This window comes from Manis javanica, chromosome 1 (assembly GCF_040802235.1).
Source record: "Manis javanica isolate MJ-LG chromosome 1, MJ_LKY, whole genome shotgun sequence".
Lineage (NCBI taxonomy): Eukaryota > Metazoa > Chordata > Mammalia > Pholidota > Manidae > Manis > Manis javanica.
Genome location: NC_133156.1, coordinates 49513861 through 49535069, shown reverse-complemented (window position 1 = coordinate 49535069; position 21209 = coordinate 49513861). Strand labels below are relative to the sequence as shown.

At 47.0% G+C, this 21209-nt stretch overlaps 1 protein-coding gene across 2 annotated transcripts in view; it reads left to right on the top strand.

Annotated features, from left to right (window-relative positions):
* SLIT3 (slit guidance ligand 3) overlaps nt 1-21209 on the top strand; it is a 596734-nt gene that overhangs the window by 438491 nt on the left and 137034 nt on the right. For both annotated transcript variants that reach the window (XM_036995101.2, XM_036995102.2), the window contains exon 7: nt 15748-15819. In XM_036995101.2, coding sequence (XP_036850996.2) covers nt 15748-15819 — 72 coding nt within the window. The remainder of the gene's footprint in view (nt 1-15747; nt 15820-21209) is intronic.

Here is a 21209-nt window from a genome sequence, read left to right as displayed (position 1 = left end):
GAGTGCCCGCCCTCCTTTAGGTGGGGCATGGAGACTCCACATTCCCACCGACCTCCACTCATTTCAGTTACCTCCCAGCCCAGGTAGTCCCTGCTTTAATCCACCCAAGAGGCTACCAGGGACCTACTGTGTGCCAGGATAGTGCCAGATGCCAGAGAACGGTAAAGCTGTAAAAGAACAGATGCTCTGGTGGATCAAACTGCAGGGGTTGACCATGAGTTTCCCAGAACTGTTGAATGGATGTGTACAGAGAGCTAAGTGACACGGAGCCCAGGACTCCCAAACTGAACGAGGACACCCTGGGAACAGGCAGGCATCTCTCATGCCCCGTCCTCTGAGGAGCTCTTCTCAAGAGTTGAACTAGCTTCCAAATTCCCTTTGATTTTAAAGCAGTTGTAATTAAGTCTATGCAAATAATGAGAAGAGATCAACACTTCCCACCCAGTTTCTTGCTCCCCAGACCTTTGCCTCAACCCATGTACCAAGCTCCCTCTCAGCCCACGTTTAGAGAAGAGAGATTCAAGGGTTAAAGCAGTGGTGGGAATTAACCAGACAATTAAGTAGTTCTAATTCAACCACTTACAAGTGGCATGACATGGCCTGACCCTGAGCCCCACTTGTAGACACAAGAATGGAGAAGAATTTGTTGGTGTAATGCGAAGGCAGTGAAAGGAGACTGACACCATCCTGATACCCAGATCGAATGAGCTCACTCTCTTATCCTGGCCACGGGGTGCTGGGCACAGGGTGCAGGGATGTTTATAGACATTGTCGGTCCAGTTCAGAAAACCCGGATGTAGTGCAAATGGGGGTCTGCCTTCCACTTCTACTGAGCTTCCTCTGCATATGGAACTAGATGCCTCGATTAACAAATAGTAATAATGTAATAATACATAAAACAATAATATTATAGTTACTAGTATAGTCATTATAAATGTTATCATTACTGCTATAGCCTCCATTTTTTTTTTGCATCTGCTACCTGCCTGACACTGAGATCAATTAGAATGCAGCATTTTATGGAAATCCTCAGCACAACCTTACAAGGTGGATCCTATTAATCTTATTTTACCAATGAGGAGACTGAGGCTTAGAGTGGTTGAATGACTTGCCCAGAGCCACCCTGGCAAGTACAAGGGGACTGCTGTCCCCATATCAAATCCAGCTTTGCCTGATATCTGTCCTGCACTTAACTGCTCTGCCCCAAAAAGTTAAAATTAAAAAATCTATTCCAGAATACATATACCAGAAAAACAATTATATGTGTTAATGAGATCACCGGCTGTAATAAATGCCCAGAGTAATTCAAGAGCAATAGTTTCTCTTTTTGAAAAGCTGACCCAGAGGGCTTTCAGATCCAAAGCTGCAACCTTAATCAGCATCACATCCAGTTCCACAGACCTGCCCCAGACCTGGAGCCACAAGGCAGAGGTTGAGCTTGGGGGTGTTAGAGTCCTCCCATAGGACAGACTGACAAACTAGCTTTACCAAACTGGGTGGTGTAGGGTTCATTTCCTTAGTGAAAAATACAAGCAGTAACACCAGCTCCTGAGGCTAGTTATGTGGATTGAAGGAGATGTCATAGGTGTATGTCTAGCAAATAGCAGATAATCAGGATGCTCATAATGATCAAAGTTGAAGGATACCCCTGTACTGTTTCAATATCTTATCTCCAGAACCTTGCACAAGTCTGGTGGTACATGGTAGGTAGTCAGTGAAACCAAACTGAGTTAAAATTAATTAACTGAATTGAAGCCTACTCTACCTCGGTCTCTAGATTCTGCTTTGTCTCTGGCCCTGAATAAAATGAAGATTGCATTTGTCCCAGAATAATTTCAAATATTGAACAATATACTATTTTACTGAAACAGCATATTTATCACATTATCTTTGGTTTTTAACGCCTCCGGCTAAATGGTGATCTTTTTTTTCTTATGAACAATGAACAAAATTAGAGCCACAGGAAAATTGGTGTTTTGTAACAGACAAGACTCATTTTCATTTATTTACAAAATGTTTCACCTGGCTTTCTCTGGGTGAGGCAAACATTTTGTTTCAACCGTCTTTGGAATCAGGGTGGTTTAGTCATGACATAGCTTTGAATATAGAACTGTCATTGCTTAATGAAAGTCTTAAAATACCTCCAGAATATGATTTTTTTTTTTTGGTACTGTACTGCAAATTGTGATTTGTTCAGGCAATCAGGATTAAAATTGCATTTTGTGGAAAGCATCAGTAACTTCCATTCAGCCCCTGGAATACTAGGAAAGGAACTGTGTATTCTATAAATCTTCGCTTGTGCCACACAACACACCCTTCCTTCAGCCATCCAGACTCAAAGTTTCATCATAGTACTGTTCTTAAAATGACTAGCTTGGTTTTGAGAACATCTGCTTATGGAAAACGTGAAAATTTCTTTGAAATGTAAGATAATTTTTTCCCATTTAAATAAGCAGCACTTTAACAGTTCAAGTAACTAGAACCTGGGAGGTTGTAGTGGTTCCCATTTGATGTCATTTTCCTGTTCCCTAAAGGTTAGTTTAGTCTCTGAACTGAAAAGGTATTGGTGTACACTCCTGGGTTAGGAGAGGATATGGAGGAGATCATTGAGTTGTTCTTCACCAACAGGGGATCTTGAAGCAGTAGGATTCCCATTATCAACTTCTGTGAGCAGGGCTTGACTGGCATCAGGTCATGAAGTCTTGCTGCCCCCGGGGGCCACACACTGCAGCAGCCAGCTCTCCTGGCTGATATTCTGGCTTGACAAACTAGGTTTGCTTTGCCCCACTTAAACAAAATGGGAAAATACCTCTGTATCTTTGAAGAAACTTCCAGAGGGTTTTCTCTGATGGGGCAAGATGAGCGGGCCAGTGGGGAAGTGCTGCAGAGCTGCTAAATGCGTGGGGCAGCCAGTTCACTGCCAAGACAGGGAGCATCGACACCGATCTGCCAGTGCGCTCCTGTGCCTCTGGTCAGCCTCTGCTCTTTCTCCATCCCCCAGCTGCTAGTAGAGGCTGTGGTGACCACTGAACACATTCCGTGACTGTCTTGCCCCTTGATCGGCTCTTGTCTCATGGTTCTCATGGGTCTCCAGGCCAGTGGGGCCATGACCCCCTTGAAGAGCCAAAGCTGCCTATTGCTGCCGCCACTTCTATCCAGGACGGGAGGACTGGATGGCTCCACCTGTGGCCATGAGTCCAGTGCTCTGCACAACGGAGTCCAGAAAGCCAAAGTCCCAGGAGTCAAGCAGGAAACTGACCCCCTGCTGCCAGTTGGCTCTGCAGAGGGGAGGATGGCATGGGGCAGACACGGAGATGCAGAGCTGGGGAGTCATCAGCTCACTGCCACCTTGCCCTGAACTTCCATTTCCTAAGTGTGTAGGTACTCAGCAGCAAGGGATGGTCAGGAGGAAGGGTGAAGGGACTGTGATTCTACTTCTCCAAGATCATAGTTGGAATCTCTGAACTCATTGTAAGGAACCCCTAGAGATCCCATTCTCTTTTGACTTATAACAGTGGGAGTTGGTCGCAACTTTCAGAGTTTGGCAGATGTCCTGTCTTTGTGCCGATTTGGGCATCCACAGTCCCTTCCACTGCTGTCAGGGAAACTATTCCCATTCAAGAAATGCCATAGGACCCAACTATTGACTAATAGGTTGGATAAAAACTGCCAATGAGCGGTTTGATTCTTTTTTAATTGTTTTGGTCTTTTCCAATGCTTGGAAAAAAAATAGAATTAATTACCAACACTTAAAACTTGGGTAATTTTATTTAAAAGTGTGAAATTTCAACTCCCCTTGAATATCTAGGAGCTGTGGCAACTCTGGGGCCCACTTGTGGCTATGATGGTCGATAGCCTTACTGTGATGGAGGAAATGTTGCGTATCTGTGCCATCTAATACAGTAGCCACTAGCCACATGGGATGCTTGAGCACTTGAAATGTGGCTAATGCAACTGAGAAACTGAAATTTTTATTTTACTTAGTTTTAATTGATTAAAATTTAGATTGCCACATTTAGCTTATGGCTACCTTATTGGGTGGTGTAGGTTTAGAGCTGAGTGACGAGTACCCCATTTGAACAGGACATGCCCTCTGCAAATTTCCGGAGTCCCCACCGAGCTGCTTTCCTGCTTGCCTTGCTGCAAACCTCTGGAGCCATCTCCCTTTTATAAAGAAGCACCATGTTTAAACAGTGTATTTTCTGAAATAAATACTTTGAAATACCTGCCACTCCCTCCTCCACTCTGCCCTTTCTCTGTTTTAATTTAAACATCTGGATCTTGTACCCAAACACCCATTTTCAGTGAAACCTAGGAGTATGGTTATTAAAACTGTCTCCCACCAAAGCAAAACCCTCCCTGTGCAAATTGGTTTCCCGATCCCAATTATTCGCTTCTGTCAGCCTTGCAAATAACTTCCACAAAGTCAACTGGGTAGGAAAGTCACTCCCATGTCTGGACCCGTCCTTTCTCTGTACATAAGCTAGAGATGTGGCAGCTGGTGAGGGAAGCAAGCCTGTTAACCCCACACAAGCAGAGAGCTGGTATCTGCAGAGAGAGAGAAGAAGACTACTATTTTCAAATGCCACCCAGTGGGAGTTGGTCGCAACTTTCAGAGTTTGGCACGTGTCGTATCTTTGTGCCGATTTGGGCATCCACAATCCCTTCCACCGCTGTCGGGAAAACTATTCCCATTCAAGAAATGCCATTTTAGAGCCAGCACCAGCCCCATGGCATTCAGAGAGCACAAGAGTAGAATGGAAAGACCCTGGGGGTTAACTGTTGCCATCACTTCATGTTAAGAGAAAATACACCCCCAGAAAGGCTGAGTGACTTACCCACAGCCACAGAAAAATTTCACAGATGAACTAGGCCTGAAAGCAGCTCTTTATCCAATGCTCTATTTTGCTGTCTACCTTTCCTCTAGATTAGCAGGCAGGAAACAAAGAAGAGTGAGGCTAGCTTCTTCGCTTTGTCCGTCCCACTAGCTCTTAATCTCTATGGCCTTTTGCCAGAGCATGCGGACCAATACCCTGCCTTTCTAGAGCCTTCAGGCCAGCAGCCGCTTCTTGGGAGACAACAACCCTGGAGCCCCAGCAGGTTGCTGTCCAGTCAGAGCGCAGTCTGGGCAAAGCTCAAATTCCACATCATTCATCTTGGCTACCAGTGGTGACCAGAGGCCCAGTAACTAAGCACTGGGTGCCCCTGCCTATCTTTGAGCCCAAGTATCCTAAATAAATTGTACCCAGCTCCCTGAGAGACTCTCTCCCTTGCAAATATCAGAGGACCTCTGTGCCATCTCAGCCTAGAAACAGAGTTTCATGCACCCTGCCCAGTTGGTTCTGCTAACAGCTCTGAAGGCTTAGTTCCAAACTGCACATGAGAAATGACTTACATGTTTAGACACAGAACTGGTGAGTAGCGTGTGGGAAGCAGATAAGAGTGCACCCGCCTGACGAGACAGTCTTACCCTTACAAACAGAAGCTTCTTCAGGGCTCTTTGTCCCCAAGAAATTAGAGTGGGAGAAAAAAAAACAGTGAATGAATTTCAATCATTTAAAGATAATTCATTTGAACAGTAGGTTCCGGGAGCACATGTCAGCTGGTGGCTGCCCTTCAGGAGATGCAGTATGGAAGGAAGGCATTAACCACATTTCACCTAATGCCATTAAAATACTTCGATTTTACATATATATCATATCTATGCTATATATATTGAGACAGATGTCAAACATATATATATACACAAATATGTGGATATGCACATATACATTTGATTCAAATTGTTAATCTGTTTAGTTCAAAGATTAAAACTGGCATGTGCAAGTCACATCCAGTCCCCAGATGTTTCACTTGTGACTTTTGTCCCTTCAGATGATTTTGTTGCCAACATTAATGGAGACTTCATATAAAAATTCTGGCTGTCTGATGTTCTTGAGCAAAGGGAGTGACTGGTAGCTGCGCACCTGCATTCCCGTGCAGCAGTGACCCTCTGAAACATGAAGTGAGGGCCTGTGTAGTAGAGGTGTGCTGGCTGCAGGCGCCACACAGCCCGCCTGTTGATTCAGAAGCACAGCCTCACTCCCACAGGCGGTTGGGCTTGTATTCCTGGATCAGCCCAGAAGGCTGTTCAGAGTGGAAATTTTTTATCAGAAGATGCCAAAAGCATGGCCCTTCATATTTGGAAACTCACCGATCCCATCAGTCAATATTTAGTGAGTCACCTTGTGTGCCAAACACCAAGCTAGGCCCTGCCTTTCCAACAGGGTGCCAGGCAGGCATGTTCTCTGCCCTCTCTCAGGGTGCCCATTAGTGGGCATCTTCGAACATTCCCCTTCCTCCTGTCTTACGGACTCGAATGCAGCTGAAGTGGAAACTGTCCATTTCTGCGTGTCTCTCCTGTACTCACCTGTCCAGTTCTCTATGTTGGAGCTCATTCTTTCCTCCCCAGCCCATTGCAGACATCTTGGCACACTGGCAACTTCCCGACTTCTGAATAATTCAGGAGACAAAATTGATTGTCCAGGTGATTTACAGATGATGAAATAGAAGTGGGAGGCGGAGGCCATCTTGCTCATGTTTTGTTTCAGGTACATCTTACAATTCAAGCGGTCACTGGGAGGCAGCTGAATCATTCTGAGTCACCACTAGGCAGTATTCGTGATGATCTCAAAAAATGAGTCAGGAGTGCCTCAAAATCAAGGGACCAAAAGCACTGGAGTACTGACACTGTCGGGAATACTTACAACCTGAGAGTTTGATTGAGCAAAGATGAAGACTCTTCTTTCCCTTTGGATCTCCCACTTTTTACAATTATTTTGGAGGCATTTGTTTTTCCCTTATAACATGGGAACTCTGCTGTTTATAACACCAGAAGATGGGTCTCTGCCTGTCATAATAGAAATACATAATGAAGGAAGAGCCCAGGACAAGCCCTTTTGTAAGGAATCCGTATCATCAAAGGCCCAAATTGGCAGCTGATTGTTTTTATTTATTTCTGTAGGTTTTACATGACACCTGGAGACCATTTAAAATGTTACTTGGCGGGGAGAGCTCTGTGTTTAAAAATAACGCTCACCCGGTGCCAAATCACTTTAGAGTCGGGTACAAATATTGAGACAAAAACCCCAGCTGTTATTGCTTTGGCTGCTAATTTGAGGTGTCAAATGAGAGCTCAACTGCTATACGTCAGTGAATAAGGCCCCTTGTGAGATCATTATGTTTTCTAACAGTTGAGAGTAATGGCCTAATCAGTGCGGCATCAGTTGTTTTCATTATATGCCCACACAATGGTTATGAGCTTTAATTTAAACGGTCCACAGGGAGATCAAGGAAATCAGTGATGTGCCGCACCCAGGGTAGGGCAGGAGAGCAGGTAATTTCAGAGGTGGCTTTCCACAATCCTTTCTCCTCTCTCCTTCCATCTCCTTCCTCCTGCCCCATCTGCCCTCCGAGGTTCATTGCCTGCTCCTACCAGGCAAAACAGGAGCTTTGCTTAAGAAACACATCTGTACACTTGGTCCTTGAGGGTATCCTTAAAAATTCCAGTCAACCCATCCAAAGGCAAGAGCAGCCTTTGGCAACACGTAGCCTTGTTAGGCAAACCTTGACCTTAGAAAGCTTTGTGACATAACCTCCCTCTCTTTCTAGGCAGCCTCTACCACCCGCTTTGCTCTCTGTGCTGAGCTCCCTCTGTTCTTCATACAAGAGGAGGGTCATGTCATGCTCTGCCTGTGAGCAGATGTTGCAGTGAGACAGACACCATGGTCCCTGCAACATCGAAGTCAGGGCTGTATCCACTGTTGACTGTATGACTCGCCTCTACCTTGGGAAAGATGTAGAAATTGGGCAGCCGAGGCCTGTCAGAGACAACCCGTAAGAGGCCATTTTGTGGGATGGATGATGACATAGACCCTGAAGTCACACTTCCCTGGATTCAAACATGGGCTCTACAGCACTATAGCTTTGTGATCAGGGCAGAGTTCATTGATCTTTCTAGGCTCTAAAATGAGAAAGATAGTAGTATCTCAGCATCATTAGGAGAATTAAATGAGATAATGTGTGAAAACTGCTTAGCCCAGTGCCGGCATATAGCAAATACATAATAAATAGTATCGGTGTTATTGTTATTTTGAGCATCTTTAGTGGAAGATCTTGGCAAGCTGGCCTCAAAGCAATATCCTTTCCTAGTCTAGCTTGTTCGAAGAAGGCAGAGAGTTAGCAGGAGACCCTGTAAGATTCGGTTTATGTTTTCTCAAAGGATGCATTCTTGTACATTATCCTTCCTCATTTCTGGAGTTTCCTAGAGCCTCCAGCCAAATCAGAGCAGGGCATAGCTGGGTAAGAAAGGTAAGTTAACCCTGACAAGAGGGGAGCAAGGGAGCTTCATCCCAAAATGAGTCAGAACAGCTGGGGAGAGACCACTGGCTGGTATCGAGGCTTGAAGAAGCCTCTCCCAACTTCACAGGGCCTGGTGCTGGAAGAGGGATCTCCTATGTGTTCTTCTGGGGCCAAGTCCACAAAGAGATGCTCTCTACACACATTCTAATGGGCCAAACCGGCTAACAGCATTCACATTCCCGGGATCTAGGCCTCTGTGCAAAGACCTGGTCATCAACAGTAGGCCTGATTCCTGGTGCCATGATGGCTGTCAGTCAGCAGCCACCAAGCAAGACTGAGGCGAGCCAGTCCTGCACTGCCATGTGAGCCAGAGAGGAAAGTGGGCATCTGAAGGACCTGAAGTGCCCTTGATTCCATTCTGTTCTTCCTGCCCAAGCCAGCAGCAGGTGAAGGCAAAAGTGAGCCCACCCCGCAAACCCTCCCTTTGAGGTCCACGTGCTACCAGAACCTTCCATGCTTTTCATCCCCAAGGACAGCAGTTTAGATATTTCCCACAGGGTCCAACCACAGTATTTGCACTCAGCTGCCCTTTAGGCAATGATTCTGCCTGCTTTGGTCACATCCAGCCCTATGATTCAAATATAGGTCCTGTTGGAAGTTGTTGTATATTCCAGGCTTAGAGTGCTGGCCTTTGAGCACACATTTGCAAGTGGAAGTCAAGGAATCTCCAAGCTTACTTTAAAAAGACATTCTGTTGCCATGGCTGCTGCTGATTCACTCAGGGTCCCAGGGACTGTTAAAGAGGGAACCACCCTATTTATCTCCACTTAAGGAGTAGTCAACCTGCCTTGAGATAGAGGATGAATGGGCCCCCTCACCCAAGGAGTATGGATTCCCATACTGGATGGACCCCATGTGGAGAGGATGAGGGGCTGCAAGAGCGCCCCAGGAAGGCTGTCCCACTGGGAAACTGCGAAGGCACTTACTAGGAATGCCTGGTCTTGATACATGCTCACAGATCATATTGCTGCATTAAAGCCAATTACATAGTGTTATGGACACACAACACAGATTACACCCAGAGCCAGGAAAGCACAGTGATGAAGTGATGCCCTAATCAGAGGAGATGGAGGGAAATGTCAGCCTTATTAAGGTTGCCAGGGTGGCGTGACTGCAGCTGGATGTGTAGCTCCTCCAGATCAAAGATGGCTGTCTTGAGGGGTGGGAGGGAGAACCACCCTTGGGCACTCAGCAGAGCACAGTGGGGACCGGAGAGCAGGTGCCAAGTCGTAGTGCTCCAAGGGACATCACAGCCACCTCTATTGCGGGCTATGTACTGTTTCTGAGATTGGGCCTCTTCCTAAGCAGGGAAACACTGTGCCCTCCACAAAAGAGGCCTGTGGTCCCAGAGGCGGCAAGACAGCAGCCTCTACACTGCCCTCTGCCCTTAGATAAAGGCTCTATGCTTAGCCTTTTCCTAGTACATCGGTTTGCAGACGTGAGCTTGCATGAGAATCCTCTGGAGGTTTCATTAGAACACACAAGGCTGCAGCCCACACAGAATTTCTGATTGAGTAGGTCTGGCAGGGCCTGGAGAGAGGCATCTCAAGCTCCCCCATGATGTTGCAGGTCTGGGGACCACACTTAGAACTCCTGCCCAAGTTTACTCCATGCCCAATCCCAAAGGTGGATTCACCTGCCCCATCTCTTGAACAGGACCTTCTCCTTGGACCTGACTCTGTCACATCTCTGTGGGTTCTGGAAGCTGTGGGGCCCATCTTCCCAGGCAGGAGCATGGTGTGGGGGCGAGAAGTATGGATTCTAGAGTTAGACCGCCTGCTTTCAAATCTCAGCTGTACCAGGTGCTGCTTGTACTTTCCTACCAATGTTTTTTGTTTTTGTTTAGATTTTGCAAGCCTCTGACTAATCCTCTTCTCTTACAGAGCAGTTATGCAACTTGCCCAGCATAGCACAGTTCATCACTGGTGAAGGCAGGACTAGAGCTGCCCAGGTCCAGAGCAGCCACGGGCTGGCAAACATTTTCTATAAAAAGCCAGATAGTAAATATTTTAGGCTCTGCCTGCCATATGGTCTCCATCACATCTACTCAGCCGTAGTAACACACAAGCAGCCACAGACAATACATAAGCAAATGAATAAAACTGTATTTACAGAAGCAGGCTGCATTGGATGGGACTTGTGGGCATTAGATTGCCGACCCCCAGAACAGATCGATTTGTGCCCCACTTCTTCATACATTCATCATTCAGGAGCTTGTGTCCTGCCACAGTACCCCAGTATTTAGCTGAGGAACCTGAGGAAGTCCAAACTTTTTCAGGGTCTAAGGTTCTATTGGGCATCATAAGAGCAATAGAAAGTTCACTAGTCCCTTAGGGCCCTAGGGGGAAAAAGTTTAATGCCCTCTTTCTAGCGCTCATGTTCTAGAGAGAATGGAATCTATTGATAAGAGTGGCGTTGTCCAAATGAGTCATTTTAATACAGAAAATTATTCCTTTTCATTAGGCATTTATGCTCCACTCATGACAGAACAGAAGAATGACTAGACAGGGTCAGTGTTTTACAAGAGAGAAGTAGGAGGTAGTGGACTGTCTTTTAAATCTCATGAAGGGAAATGGCCTTATTTTCACACCATACTGAAATGCCCTTTCAGGAGCTGGTGATGGGGCAAGAAGGGGAGGCCAGAACAGTCCTGAAGTTTTGTAGAAGTAATTTGACCCTGACCTTGAGCTTGAAACTTGGTGGGGAATGCTGTTTTGGAAACATTTGCTTGAAGAAATCCCTCCAGTCTGGGTGACTTGGGGTAAAGAATGTTTTCTAAAAATATCTCCAGAGGAGGAGAGTAGTGAGGTTGAAGCTGGATTCTGGAACTGGCAGAGCTCCTCCACAAGGTGGAGGGAAATAATGAGGTTGATGAGGTCACCACAGCGTCGCCGGGCCAGCCATCCAGTGGGTGGGAGTGGGACATTGTCAGACCAAACCATTTATTTTTCTGTTGGTTAATTTTCAAGGCAGTTTATAGAATAAGAAGCAGCAGGATGCTTGTGCAGTTACTGCTGGCTTTGAGTGCCAGGGTGGATGACAGAGAATCTCAAATTTGAGTAACAAACTTGCCCTGAAAACAGGGAGCAGTGGATGCATTGAAAGAAATTGTGGTGTAAAAAAGAACAGCGATTCCTGAATCGTCTAGGGGCTCATGTACTTCCCTGGGGAAGTCCTTTATCTCTTGTAGCCTCAAATTGGTCATCTATAAAATAGGGATAATAATCCAACCTCAGAGTGTTACAAATATCAAATTAGGGGGATGTGAAAGGGTGCAGTAAACTATAGAAGACTAAACACAAACGAGCTATAGGAATAGTAGCTCATGATCAGTAAGCATTGCTGTGAGCTGGGTGGTGTGCTAACAAGGCTCCCCATGCCTTGTTTCAAGAGCATGGTGGTCAGCTAGATCATGCCCCCGCCCCCCGAAAATGTCCCTCTCCTCATTCCCAGGAATTTATGAATGTCACCTTATATGGCAAAAGGTATTTGATAGATTGTCTAAGGTACAGATCTTGAGATGGGCAAGTTATCCTGGATTGTCCAGTTAGGCTCTAAACGTCCTCACAAGGGTCCTCCTGACAGGGAGGCAGGAGTTCACAGTGTGTAGCAGGAGATGTGACAACAGAGGCAACAGGTGCAGTGATACCAAGAAGAGGCCACAGGCCAAGGAAAAGGTGGCCCCTTGAAGTGGCAAAAGGAAATGAAAAATTCTCCCCCTGATACCTCCAAAAGAAACGCCGTCCCATGAACCCATTTTAGACTTTGGACCTCCAGGCTGTAAGAGAATAGGTCTGTGTTGCTTTAAGCCACTCCATTTCTGGTAATACGTTAGAGCAGTGATAGACAAGTCCGGGCATCATTCCTGGAGTCAGGTTTGCTTGGATTCATATGCTGGTACCACCACTTCTTCATCCATGAAGTGGAGATCGTAACAAAAGCGCCTGACTCTTAGGGTGGCAGGAGAAATTCGGTTGAGATGGTACAAACTGAACCCTTAGCCCCGTGCATGCCTGGCATAGAGCTCTCAGTTAATATTGGCAATTATGAATATCATCTCATTTAATCACTGCTAAAGCTCTGTGAGGTCAGTGCTATTGTTAACTCCATGTTACAAAGGAGGAAACCTAGTAATTAAGAAAACCCACTCATGGTTGCACAGGCTCCACGTGGCAGGACCAGACTCTAAAGCAGGTCTGTGCCTTTGAGCCCATGCTTGCCGACTCTGCTCCCCTGCAGTGGGGTTATGACAACACCACCTCTATTGACTGCCACCTGCCTAGGCAGGAGCACAGAACCAGACAGAGTACCGTGCTCCCTGTACAGGCAAAAGCCAACAAGACTGGAAATCAAATAAATGTGCATTTATTAGGGAAACAAAAACTGTAGCTGCCATGGAGATCAGCACCCAAGAGGTTGCCAGCCCTCTGACATCCCTTGGCTAGCCAGCCCCATGCAGCAAATCATGAAAGTCTGAATACTGTGTTTAGTCATTTTGGTTCTGGAATAATTGCTATTATCGTAAATGTTTTATAGCCCTCATTATGGCTCACATTTAAATATCAGTGTAGTAATACATTAATAAGTCATTGCTGCCGGACTTCTGCCGGATGCATTACAGTCCAAGCCCTGCATATAACTGCACTGTATATTCAGCTAAATTAGGGCTGGCTGTGAACTCAACCTGATGCTGAGTGCCCGGGCAGGGTCAGAAAGAAGCCTCTTTCTTGCAAAGCCTTCTTACTCTTTGCCTTTGAGATAAAAGGAATGCTTAGATTTTGCCTGGTAGTGAGCCAGTGACCCTAACTAGGTCTCCCCAAGTGTAGAGGCTAGAACTCTGGGATGGATGGGTGGAAGGGGAAATGAAGGCATCATTTCTGCCCCAGAAGCATTTCTAAACTGTTGGAGGACTTGGGGGCATAGTTCTCACTTGCAGGAAGCTCCCTGCCTAAGACAGGAGACGCTGGTCTGATGGAGTGAGAGATTCTTTGGCCTTGTCTAATGAGACATTCTGAAGGTTTCCCAGGTCAATCGACATTGGATGGGTTAACCCTCACACACACACACACACTTATAGAAAAGATAAGACACAAGAAACAAAACAGCTACATAGTCTCAACTTCATAAAATGCCAAGTATCTGCACTGGTGCATTAGCGAAATTATGGAGTAGGCAGAAACAAGCACCGTAAATCTGCCCTGTTCATTCCTCTTTACCACACTCTGTGCCTAAACTAGTGCCAGACACAGGGTGGGTACACAAAAAGTATGGAGGGGAGGAAAATGGTTAGGTTCTGTGCCTTTATGTCAATAGATTTCCCCCTGGCCTTATTAGCCACACAAATGCCAAGTAGGTCAGGGGGAATTGAGGAATGCCTGGGATAAGGGGGTGTGCTCACTGGAATCCTGCTGTCATGTCGGGAAGAGTTACAGGGGCTGGAGAGAAGTCTGTGCAGAGCCCTGTGTGGGGCGGGTATGGAGGCCACTGGATGCTGCACAGAGCTCTGTTTCTATATCCATGGGGCTTGGGGTAGGCCCAGGAATGAGCAGGACAGGACGGCATTCTCTCCACCTGGATCAGGAAAGGGTGGCCTCCTTTTATGGAGTGCACACTGCATGCTAAACCCTTTACCATGCCTCTTTCTACCCATAAAGAATCTGTGGATGACAAATGTTGATAATTTTCCCAAAACCGCACAACCAGTGTACATGAGATTCAATTTGAACCATGTATGTATCAGGTGATGGGACTAGAATGCACAAGATAGAAAATGTTGGGGGATATTTTTACAAGAAGATAATGTGTTTACCAAGAGCCAAGAGCAAAAGAAATCTGTTAAGCCATGAAGGCTGCCGAAGAAAGGCTCCTTCCTGAGCCAGTGGGACCCTGTGAGTGGGCAGGAGTCGGGCTGATGAGAAGGAGACTGCTGTGAACCCTGGGAGGAGCACACGAACAAGTGGCATCTACAAAGGATGGCGCCAAGGCTGTATCAAGCTTTTGCTCTTTGGGCTGCAGAGTGAAATAGGTATGAAGTCAGAGGGCTGAGAACCAGGCTCAACCTTCCTATGTATGGCTGCCTCTCCATCTGTGCAGTCACTGAACCAATTGAGCAGAAGAGGCCCTCCTGCTACATAACATTTCCGCCTCTGCAGATGCTTCCTTGGTCCATTTCTGGAGCCCACTTCTTTCTTACTCCTTCTCCCTATACAAAGATACCAGTCGGGGCTAACATTGCATTGTAGGAGTTCCCGTCCATGGTCACAGAAGGTACAAGAAAGGAGACTTAATCCCTGTTCCCACAGAGCTCACAGACTCATTTAAGATGTGCTTGAAAAATCAGAAGACGCGTAGCATCCTGTGTGAGGCAGTATATGCAATGGGCGAGCAGAGTTCCCAGCAAGGTGGGGCTGGCTTCAAATCCCAGTTCCAGAGCTTAGCAGCTAGGGGTCCTTGGAAAAGTTATTTTACCTCTCTGTAGCTCAGGGTTGTGTGTCATTAAACAAAATGACATATAGTAGCCCTGCACACCCCATCTGCCATATCACTGTCTACAATTTCAGTTACTCATGATCAACCGTGGCCCAGAAGCAGATGATCCTCCTCCTTATGAATCCTCTGGTCACTAGTAGCCTAGGCCATGTCAGAACCCCTACGTCATTCACCTCGCTCCATCTCGTCACTAGGCATTTTCTCATCTTACATCTCAAGAAGGTTGAGTACAGTGCAACCAGTTATTCCGAGAGAGAGACCACATTTATACAAGTTTTATTACAGTATATTATAATTGTTCTATTGTATTAACTAGTTAATAGTTCATCTCTTACTGTACCTAATTTATAAATTCAACTTTAAATTAAATAAAACTATATAGGTGTGTATGCATAGGAAAAAATATAGTACATACAGGGTTTATTGCTATCCATGGTTTCAGGTAACCACTGGGGGTCTTGGAATGTATCCCTGTGGATTGGGGGGAGCTACTGTGTAACTGTTTCCTTCTTTCTAAAATGAGGGCAGTAATGTGTAACTGGCATTGTAGTTGTAAAAATTAGAGCTATTGTAATGCAGCACTCAGCACACAGTAGGATTTCAGGAAATGGTATTATTACTCCCAACGGGTAAGCCAGCACTGAGAGGGCAGCAGAGGGGAGCAGGGAGCTGCCTGAGGGAGGGAATCAGGGCTTCTCCTTGTCTGGAGATGCGGCCACCTGCCTCCAGCTGCCCCGCCGTGTTGGCGTGTGATCCCTCTGGCGGTCCCAGCCACCCCTGCCCACCTGTCATGCACACCTTCGTGCCCCGCACCATGCTGCCACTCTCTTAACCATGTCCCTGGTCCTCTGTCTGCAGCACCCTCAATAACAACAACATCAGCCGCATCCAGGTCACCAGCTTCAACCACATGCCCAAGATCCGGACTCTGTGAGTAAAGCTCCCCACTTCATCCCCCAGCCCCTGCCCGCTTAGGCAGCCCGGAGCGCCCCCCACTAGGCTGCCGGTGAAACCCACTGTGCTGACTTGGCAGCTGGTTCCCACATCCACACGCCGCCTCCGCCTCCGTCTACCACTAATGAAGGGGTGTTGGTGGGTGAGGGCAGGTGGCGGGAAGGGCCACAGCGCCCAGGGCTCGGAACCGCCACTCCGCAGCAGACAGACTCCTTACCCTTCACTCTGGGGCGGGGCAGTTCTTCCTGTGTCTTCCATCCTGATGGCAAAGTTTATTAGTGGTATGTTGTCACGGAACATACAGAAGTGAAATGTAATGATTCACCATCTCCCTAGCTACAGCTGTGTACGTGTACCCCTGGCAGTTCTGTCCTACTGCCCGTGGCTATGATCATTTCCACTCGGAGACCAGTGGGCCAGAGGGAGTCTCAGTTCCTCCTTCTCTCCATCCGCCCACACCCGCCACACCCCCTGCTTACCTGCTCCCTGGGTGATATTCTGGTATTAGAGTGCAGTAACTCGGTTCTTTATCTGTCATGTTTGGGTGCACATGTACTGAAGCAATCTCCCTTAGCACCCCATCCCGAGAGCACCTCTAGTGCCTTCCTTCCTGAAGAGCTCCCCTCTACTCGCAGCCAGAGACCCTTTTGTGAGTTTCTCTGCAAACAGACTCTGCCGGCTTTTCCAAGACGTTCATACCTGGTACTTTCTTGTATGGGTGGACCCTCAATGGTGTTTGCATGACAGGAATAGGGGAGAACCAGCTCCCAGGAGCTTTCAGCCAAATATGTTTAGGGCCAAGGCAAAGGGCTGGAATTCCTGCTGGGCCCTTTCTTACTCCAGGACCTCTGTTCCCTCTCCTATAAGTAGGCATGATGGGGAGGTTCAGGTGAGACTAAATATGTAAAGTGCCTGGCACGGAGTAGATGGTAGGTGACATCAATATATTATCATTCTCACCACACTGTTTATACAGAATTCTGGACTGAGAGTACCAAGCATGGCCCCTGAGCACCATGAAACCTGGGATTTGAAAATCCTTAGAACACTGGTTCCAAAAGTGCAGTCCCTGGACCAACAGTGTCAGCAACCCCTGGACTTGTTAGAAAAGCAAAACTTCAGGCCCTGCCCCAGACCCCTGGAATCAGAATCTGTGCGGGAGCCAGTCTTCTGTTCTGAACAAGCCCTCCACAGGATTTTAATGCTCCTAAGGTCTGAGAAGGCCTGCATCCGTGACAGTGGAGCAGTTTACAAGGCAGCAGTAGGGAACCCCCAGAGAAGCCCACAGAGCTGAGAGGCAGGCAGACCTGAGTATAAAATGTTAGCTCTGCCACTCACTCTGGGCAACTTTCTGCATCTGTCTGCACTTCAAGGACAGTGAGTTAATGAATGCTTATCTCCACCTTGTGAGAATGAGGTGCACTCACAGGGAAAGTGCCTGGTCATGGTGTGTGCTCAACAGATTCTAGTTATTATGAAGAGGAAGAATCTGAGTCCCGCTTCCATCATTATTCTCCAATTCTTCCTTTGATCTCTCCTCTGATTCCACAATTCAGCAAAGAAAATCTACCCTTTTCCTTACCTTTTAACATGGGATGGTGCAGTAATGGAGTTTGAAGGAGAAACCACCAGGTCTTTAAAGACCTCTTCAAAGTCCACATAAAACATGGGTGAGCGGCAGAGGCGCATGGCCCAGGGCTCCTGGCCAAGAAGCTGAAAGCAAGCCTCACGGTGTGGGGCCTGCATCTCCCCAGCCCAATGGGTTGAACAGAAGGAAAAGAGCCCTCACTTGCAGAAATCACCAGGCCTGCTCGCGTGGCCTTCCCCGCCTCTCATTTCAAGTTTAGGAGCAGCCGTGCAGAAGCTGGACAGGGTCCGCAGAGCGGGGTGGCTAGGTCTGGACTTCAGTGTTTCGTTTGGCCGAGCGGGGGTACAGAAGGAGGGCAGGAGGGTTTTTCTCCTTGTTCCTGTTGTCGTTCTTCCCTGTTGTCCTGAACACTCATCTGGTGAGTTCAGATCAGTCAATCTCATCTGTTCCCTTTGCTCCCTGCCTGCTGCCATTTTCTCTTTAGTTTAATTTCAGAGATGGCTCTGTATAGAACTCCCTGGAGACTTGAGCTGACTAATCCCCGTTCACTGTAATTAAAGTGGGGGGAAGGGGACTGGTGGTGGAGAAGGGGGAAGAGGAGAGAGGAAGGAAGTCCTAAATGGAATTTCTAAAGGAAAGCTTTTATATTGAATTCAGAAAGCCACATTTTATAGAAAATGAACACTGCCCCTCTCTAAAAGGATTTGCTGGAAATTTAATTTAGCGCCTGTGGCTAAAAGGCACCTTTTACAAATTGGCATTTGTATTCATTCACCTTATCCTCTGTAAAGGTGGTTTCACCAATGTGGGATGTGGTGTTTCCATCAGCAAACATTGCAGAATAACATGCAGAATAACCACCTAGCCACCTAGATGCTTTAGTGTCTAAATGAGAGATGACAGCCTTGTACAGACCAGGCTGTGGCTGGGAAGAGACGTGGCTGGAGCTGGTCCCCACATGGTAATGGCCACAGGTAGCATCACTTCCATGGTTTACAGTATGCCAGGCCTTGTACTAAGCACTTCTCACAAATCATTTCAATCCTCACCACAGCCCTAGGAAGGGGCACTACCAATATTCCTGTTCTATAGATAACACTGAGGCCCAGAGTTAAGTCAGCTGTCAAAAGACAAAGAGAGAAAGCACAGAGCCAGTGTCAGATTTGGGCAATTTGATGTCAGAGACTGAGCTCAGCCTATTCAGCAGGAACAAAGGCAGACGAACATGTTCCAGGCGAGCCTAGGAAGAGGCCAGAGCTCCCACAGGGCCTAAGGAAGTGTGGCTTCCTCACGGGGGCCACCCTCCCCTATGTCATTGCCACCCCACTCACTAAAATAATTGAAAGTAATTAAAATAGTTTTCCTTCTCAGTCAAGAGGATTATCAATATTCCTGGCAGTGTGCAGGCTTCCATTTCATGATTGATGTGATTTTCTTTCCATATTAGCATTTGGGATGATAACTGCTTTATTTGATCTCCCAAACATGGTGTGAAAGGCAGTTTGCAAGAATCTGCTCAGCTCAACTCTCCACCATTTCTGGTAAAATTCCAATAGGGGGGATCTGAGCCCATCTGCTGCTTTTGACAAGAGCTTTCACATGGCTTCCAACTCAGTTTTGGCCACGTCTTTTCCATGGTCCCACTTGCAAGGAGAAGAATTCCTACAAAAGTGGATGAAGGAATGGGAATCACGTGTAGTAATGCTAAGAAGAGAGGTCACTTGAGGCTGGCAGGTGGGAATTGAGAAAGAACCAAACTGATAACCAAACTCTTCCAAAAGAGAAACCTCTGACATTTTGATAATCCCAGAAATGAATTAGCTCAGTAAGGGTCTGACTTAGCCAAACCTCATCTCACTTGTTCCCTGAATCATTTACCCCCGATTTACACACGGGAGTTTGTCTGTCGCTCCTCCTGTGGGCCCACCCTCGGTGATTCACTGTAAATCTGTTTCCTCTGCTTACATACCTCACTGCCAGCAAGACCACCTGCCTCCTCTAATAAAAGCCACACTCTCAGTAAAGGCTTCTGGTTCTCCTGACACCCAGAAGAACAGCACCTCAGCCTGTGTGTCCTCTGCCTTTGTTCCACCTTGTCACCAAAAACTGTGACCCACTGTTGACATTTTCCTAGGCAAACTTTACGCCCAGTTTACACCCGGCCATGGAACCCTCTCCGTCCCTCCTTCCCACAGGACAGCTTACTAATGGGTCAGGAGACAGGTCGTTTTCACTCATGCTGAAGTTTCCCAAGAAGGCCCAGTATAAAAAGGGAAACCCCCCTTTCCCTCATTCTCTTTAGAAAGAGTAATGAGCTGCAAGTCCACCACCAAGCCCCCATCCTGTCCTGGGGACAAAGGGGTGAGCTTTGTTAAAAAAATGGAGGTCTCGCTTTCCCTCTTAGAACTGAGGTCCTTGCCTCCAGCTTAGGAGTTTGCCTCCCCTCCCCCTTCCCGTCCATCTCACCTCTTTCTGGAGAGCCAGCCTAGGAGGACGCCCTGTGTGCTTCAGCAGTGGAAGCTGGTGGAGGCGTGGGGGCTGAGCTCTGAAACACAAAGGGGGAGAGTCCCACCCCTTACAGGTGTAGTATCTTGGGCCTAGGAGCCTGTGAAAATGTGTTCAACCTTAAAGTGTTGGTTCTGAAATACAAGAAGAACATTCCAATGTCAAAATGAATCACTTATAAACAAAATCATAGAAATCTTTTCAAGTTTTTTTCAAGCAGAAGAACATTGCATTCTGTGTGGGATCTGGGACTCCCATCCCCAAGGCTGCAAAGTGCCCAGTGGCCCAGGCCTGCATCCCGGACAGTGGCAGGGAGCTCGGCTGGCATGCAGCACGAGTCAGCTAAACTTGGCTGATGTTTAGCATTGTTGACCTCATGCTAAGTGGAGTGTGGTCAAGAGCCCTTCAGCTCTCCCCATTTGAGGCATGAAGGCAGCCTGAGCCTCTGCTTTAGGCTGGTGCTTGGTATTAACCAGCCTGACAGAGAGTACTTGAAAATCCTAAGTCACTGCAGGCTGGTTAACGTGTCCAATTTGGGGCATTTGAAGTCTGCATCAGAAACGGTGGTAACTAAAACTCACCTACCACCACTTCTAATGACCTAGGGTTGCAAAGATTGTGGAAAATGGAAATCCCTAATAGAGAAACCTTTGAAGAAAAACCTTTAGAAACCCCTGGATACCCTCAGTTTGCCACCCCTACGCCCATTAGTAGAAAGGAAAATAAAGTCATTTAACCAGAGGGGATCCCTTTCAGAAGTAGAATACACAGAACCCTCTAAAGAATCTTATTCACTAAAGGGCAAGAAACTGATCTGGAATCACAACTACTAGAGGGAGAAAGCCAGCATCCTGAAACTGGTTAGGAAGCCATTGCAGAGGCACCTGAACCAGATAGCAAATAAACCTGGTAGTTTTGGACTCCCTGGGAAGGAGAGAAAGGGCACCATGGAGACACTGTATGGTCTGCAGGGATGTGGAATGGGCAACACTTTACCTTAACAGGAGGACAGAGAGAAGATGCATCCTTCATAAAGTACCTTTCTCCCTCTGCCCTGCTCACCCTGGCTGGTGCACATAAGCGATACTGGTTTTTGGCCCACCAGCCTTACATGCATTCATTAAAGGGACACTTAAGAATGATGGAGGGAAAGAGTAAAGGCAACAGCAGAGCTGGGCCACAGTGCCACCACAGACAGAGACACCGAGATTGGGAAGTTGTCTCAAGTCACCTGTAACTAAAGAACTGAAATTTGCAATTTAGTCACCCCTTT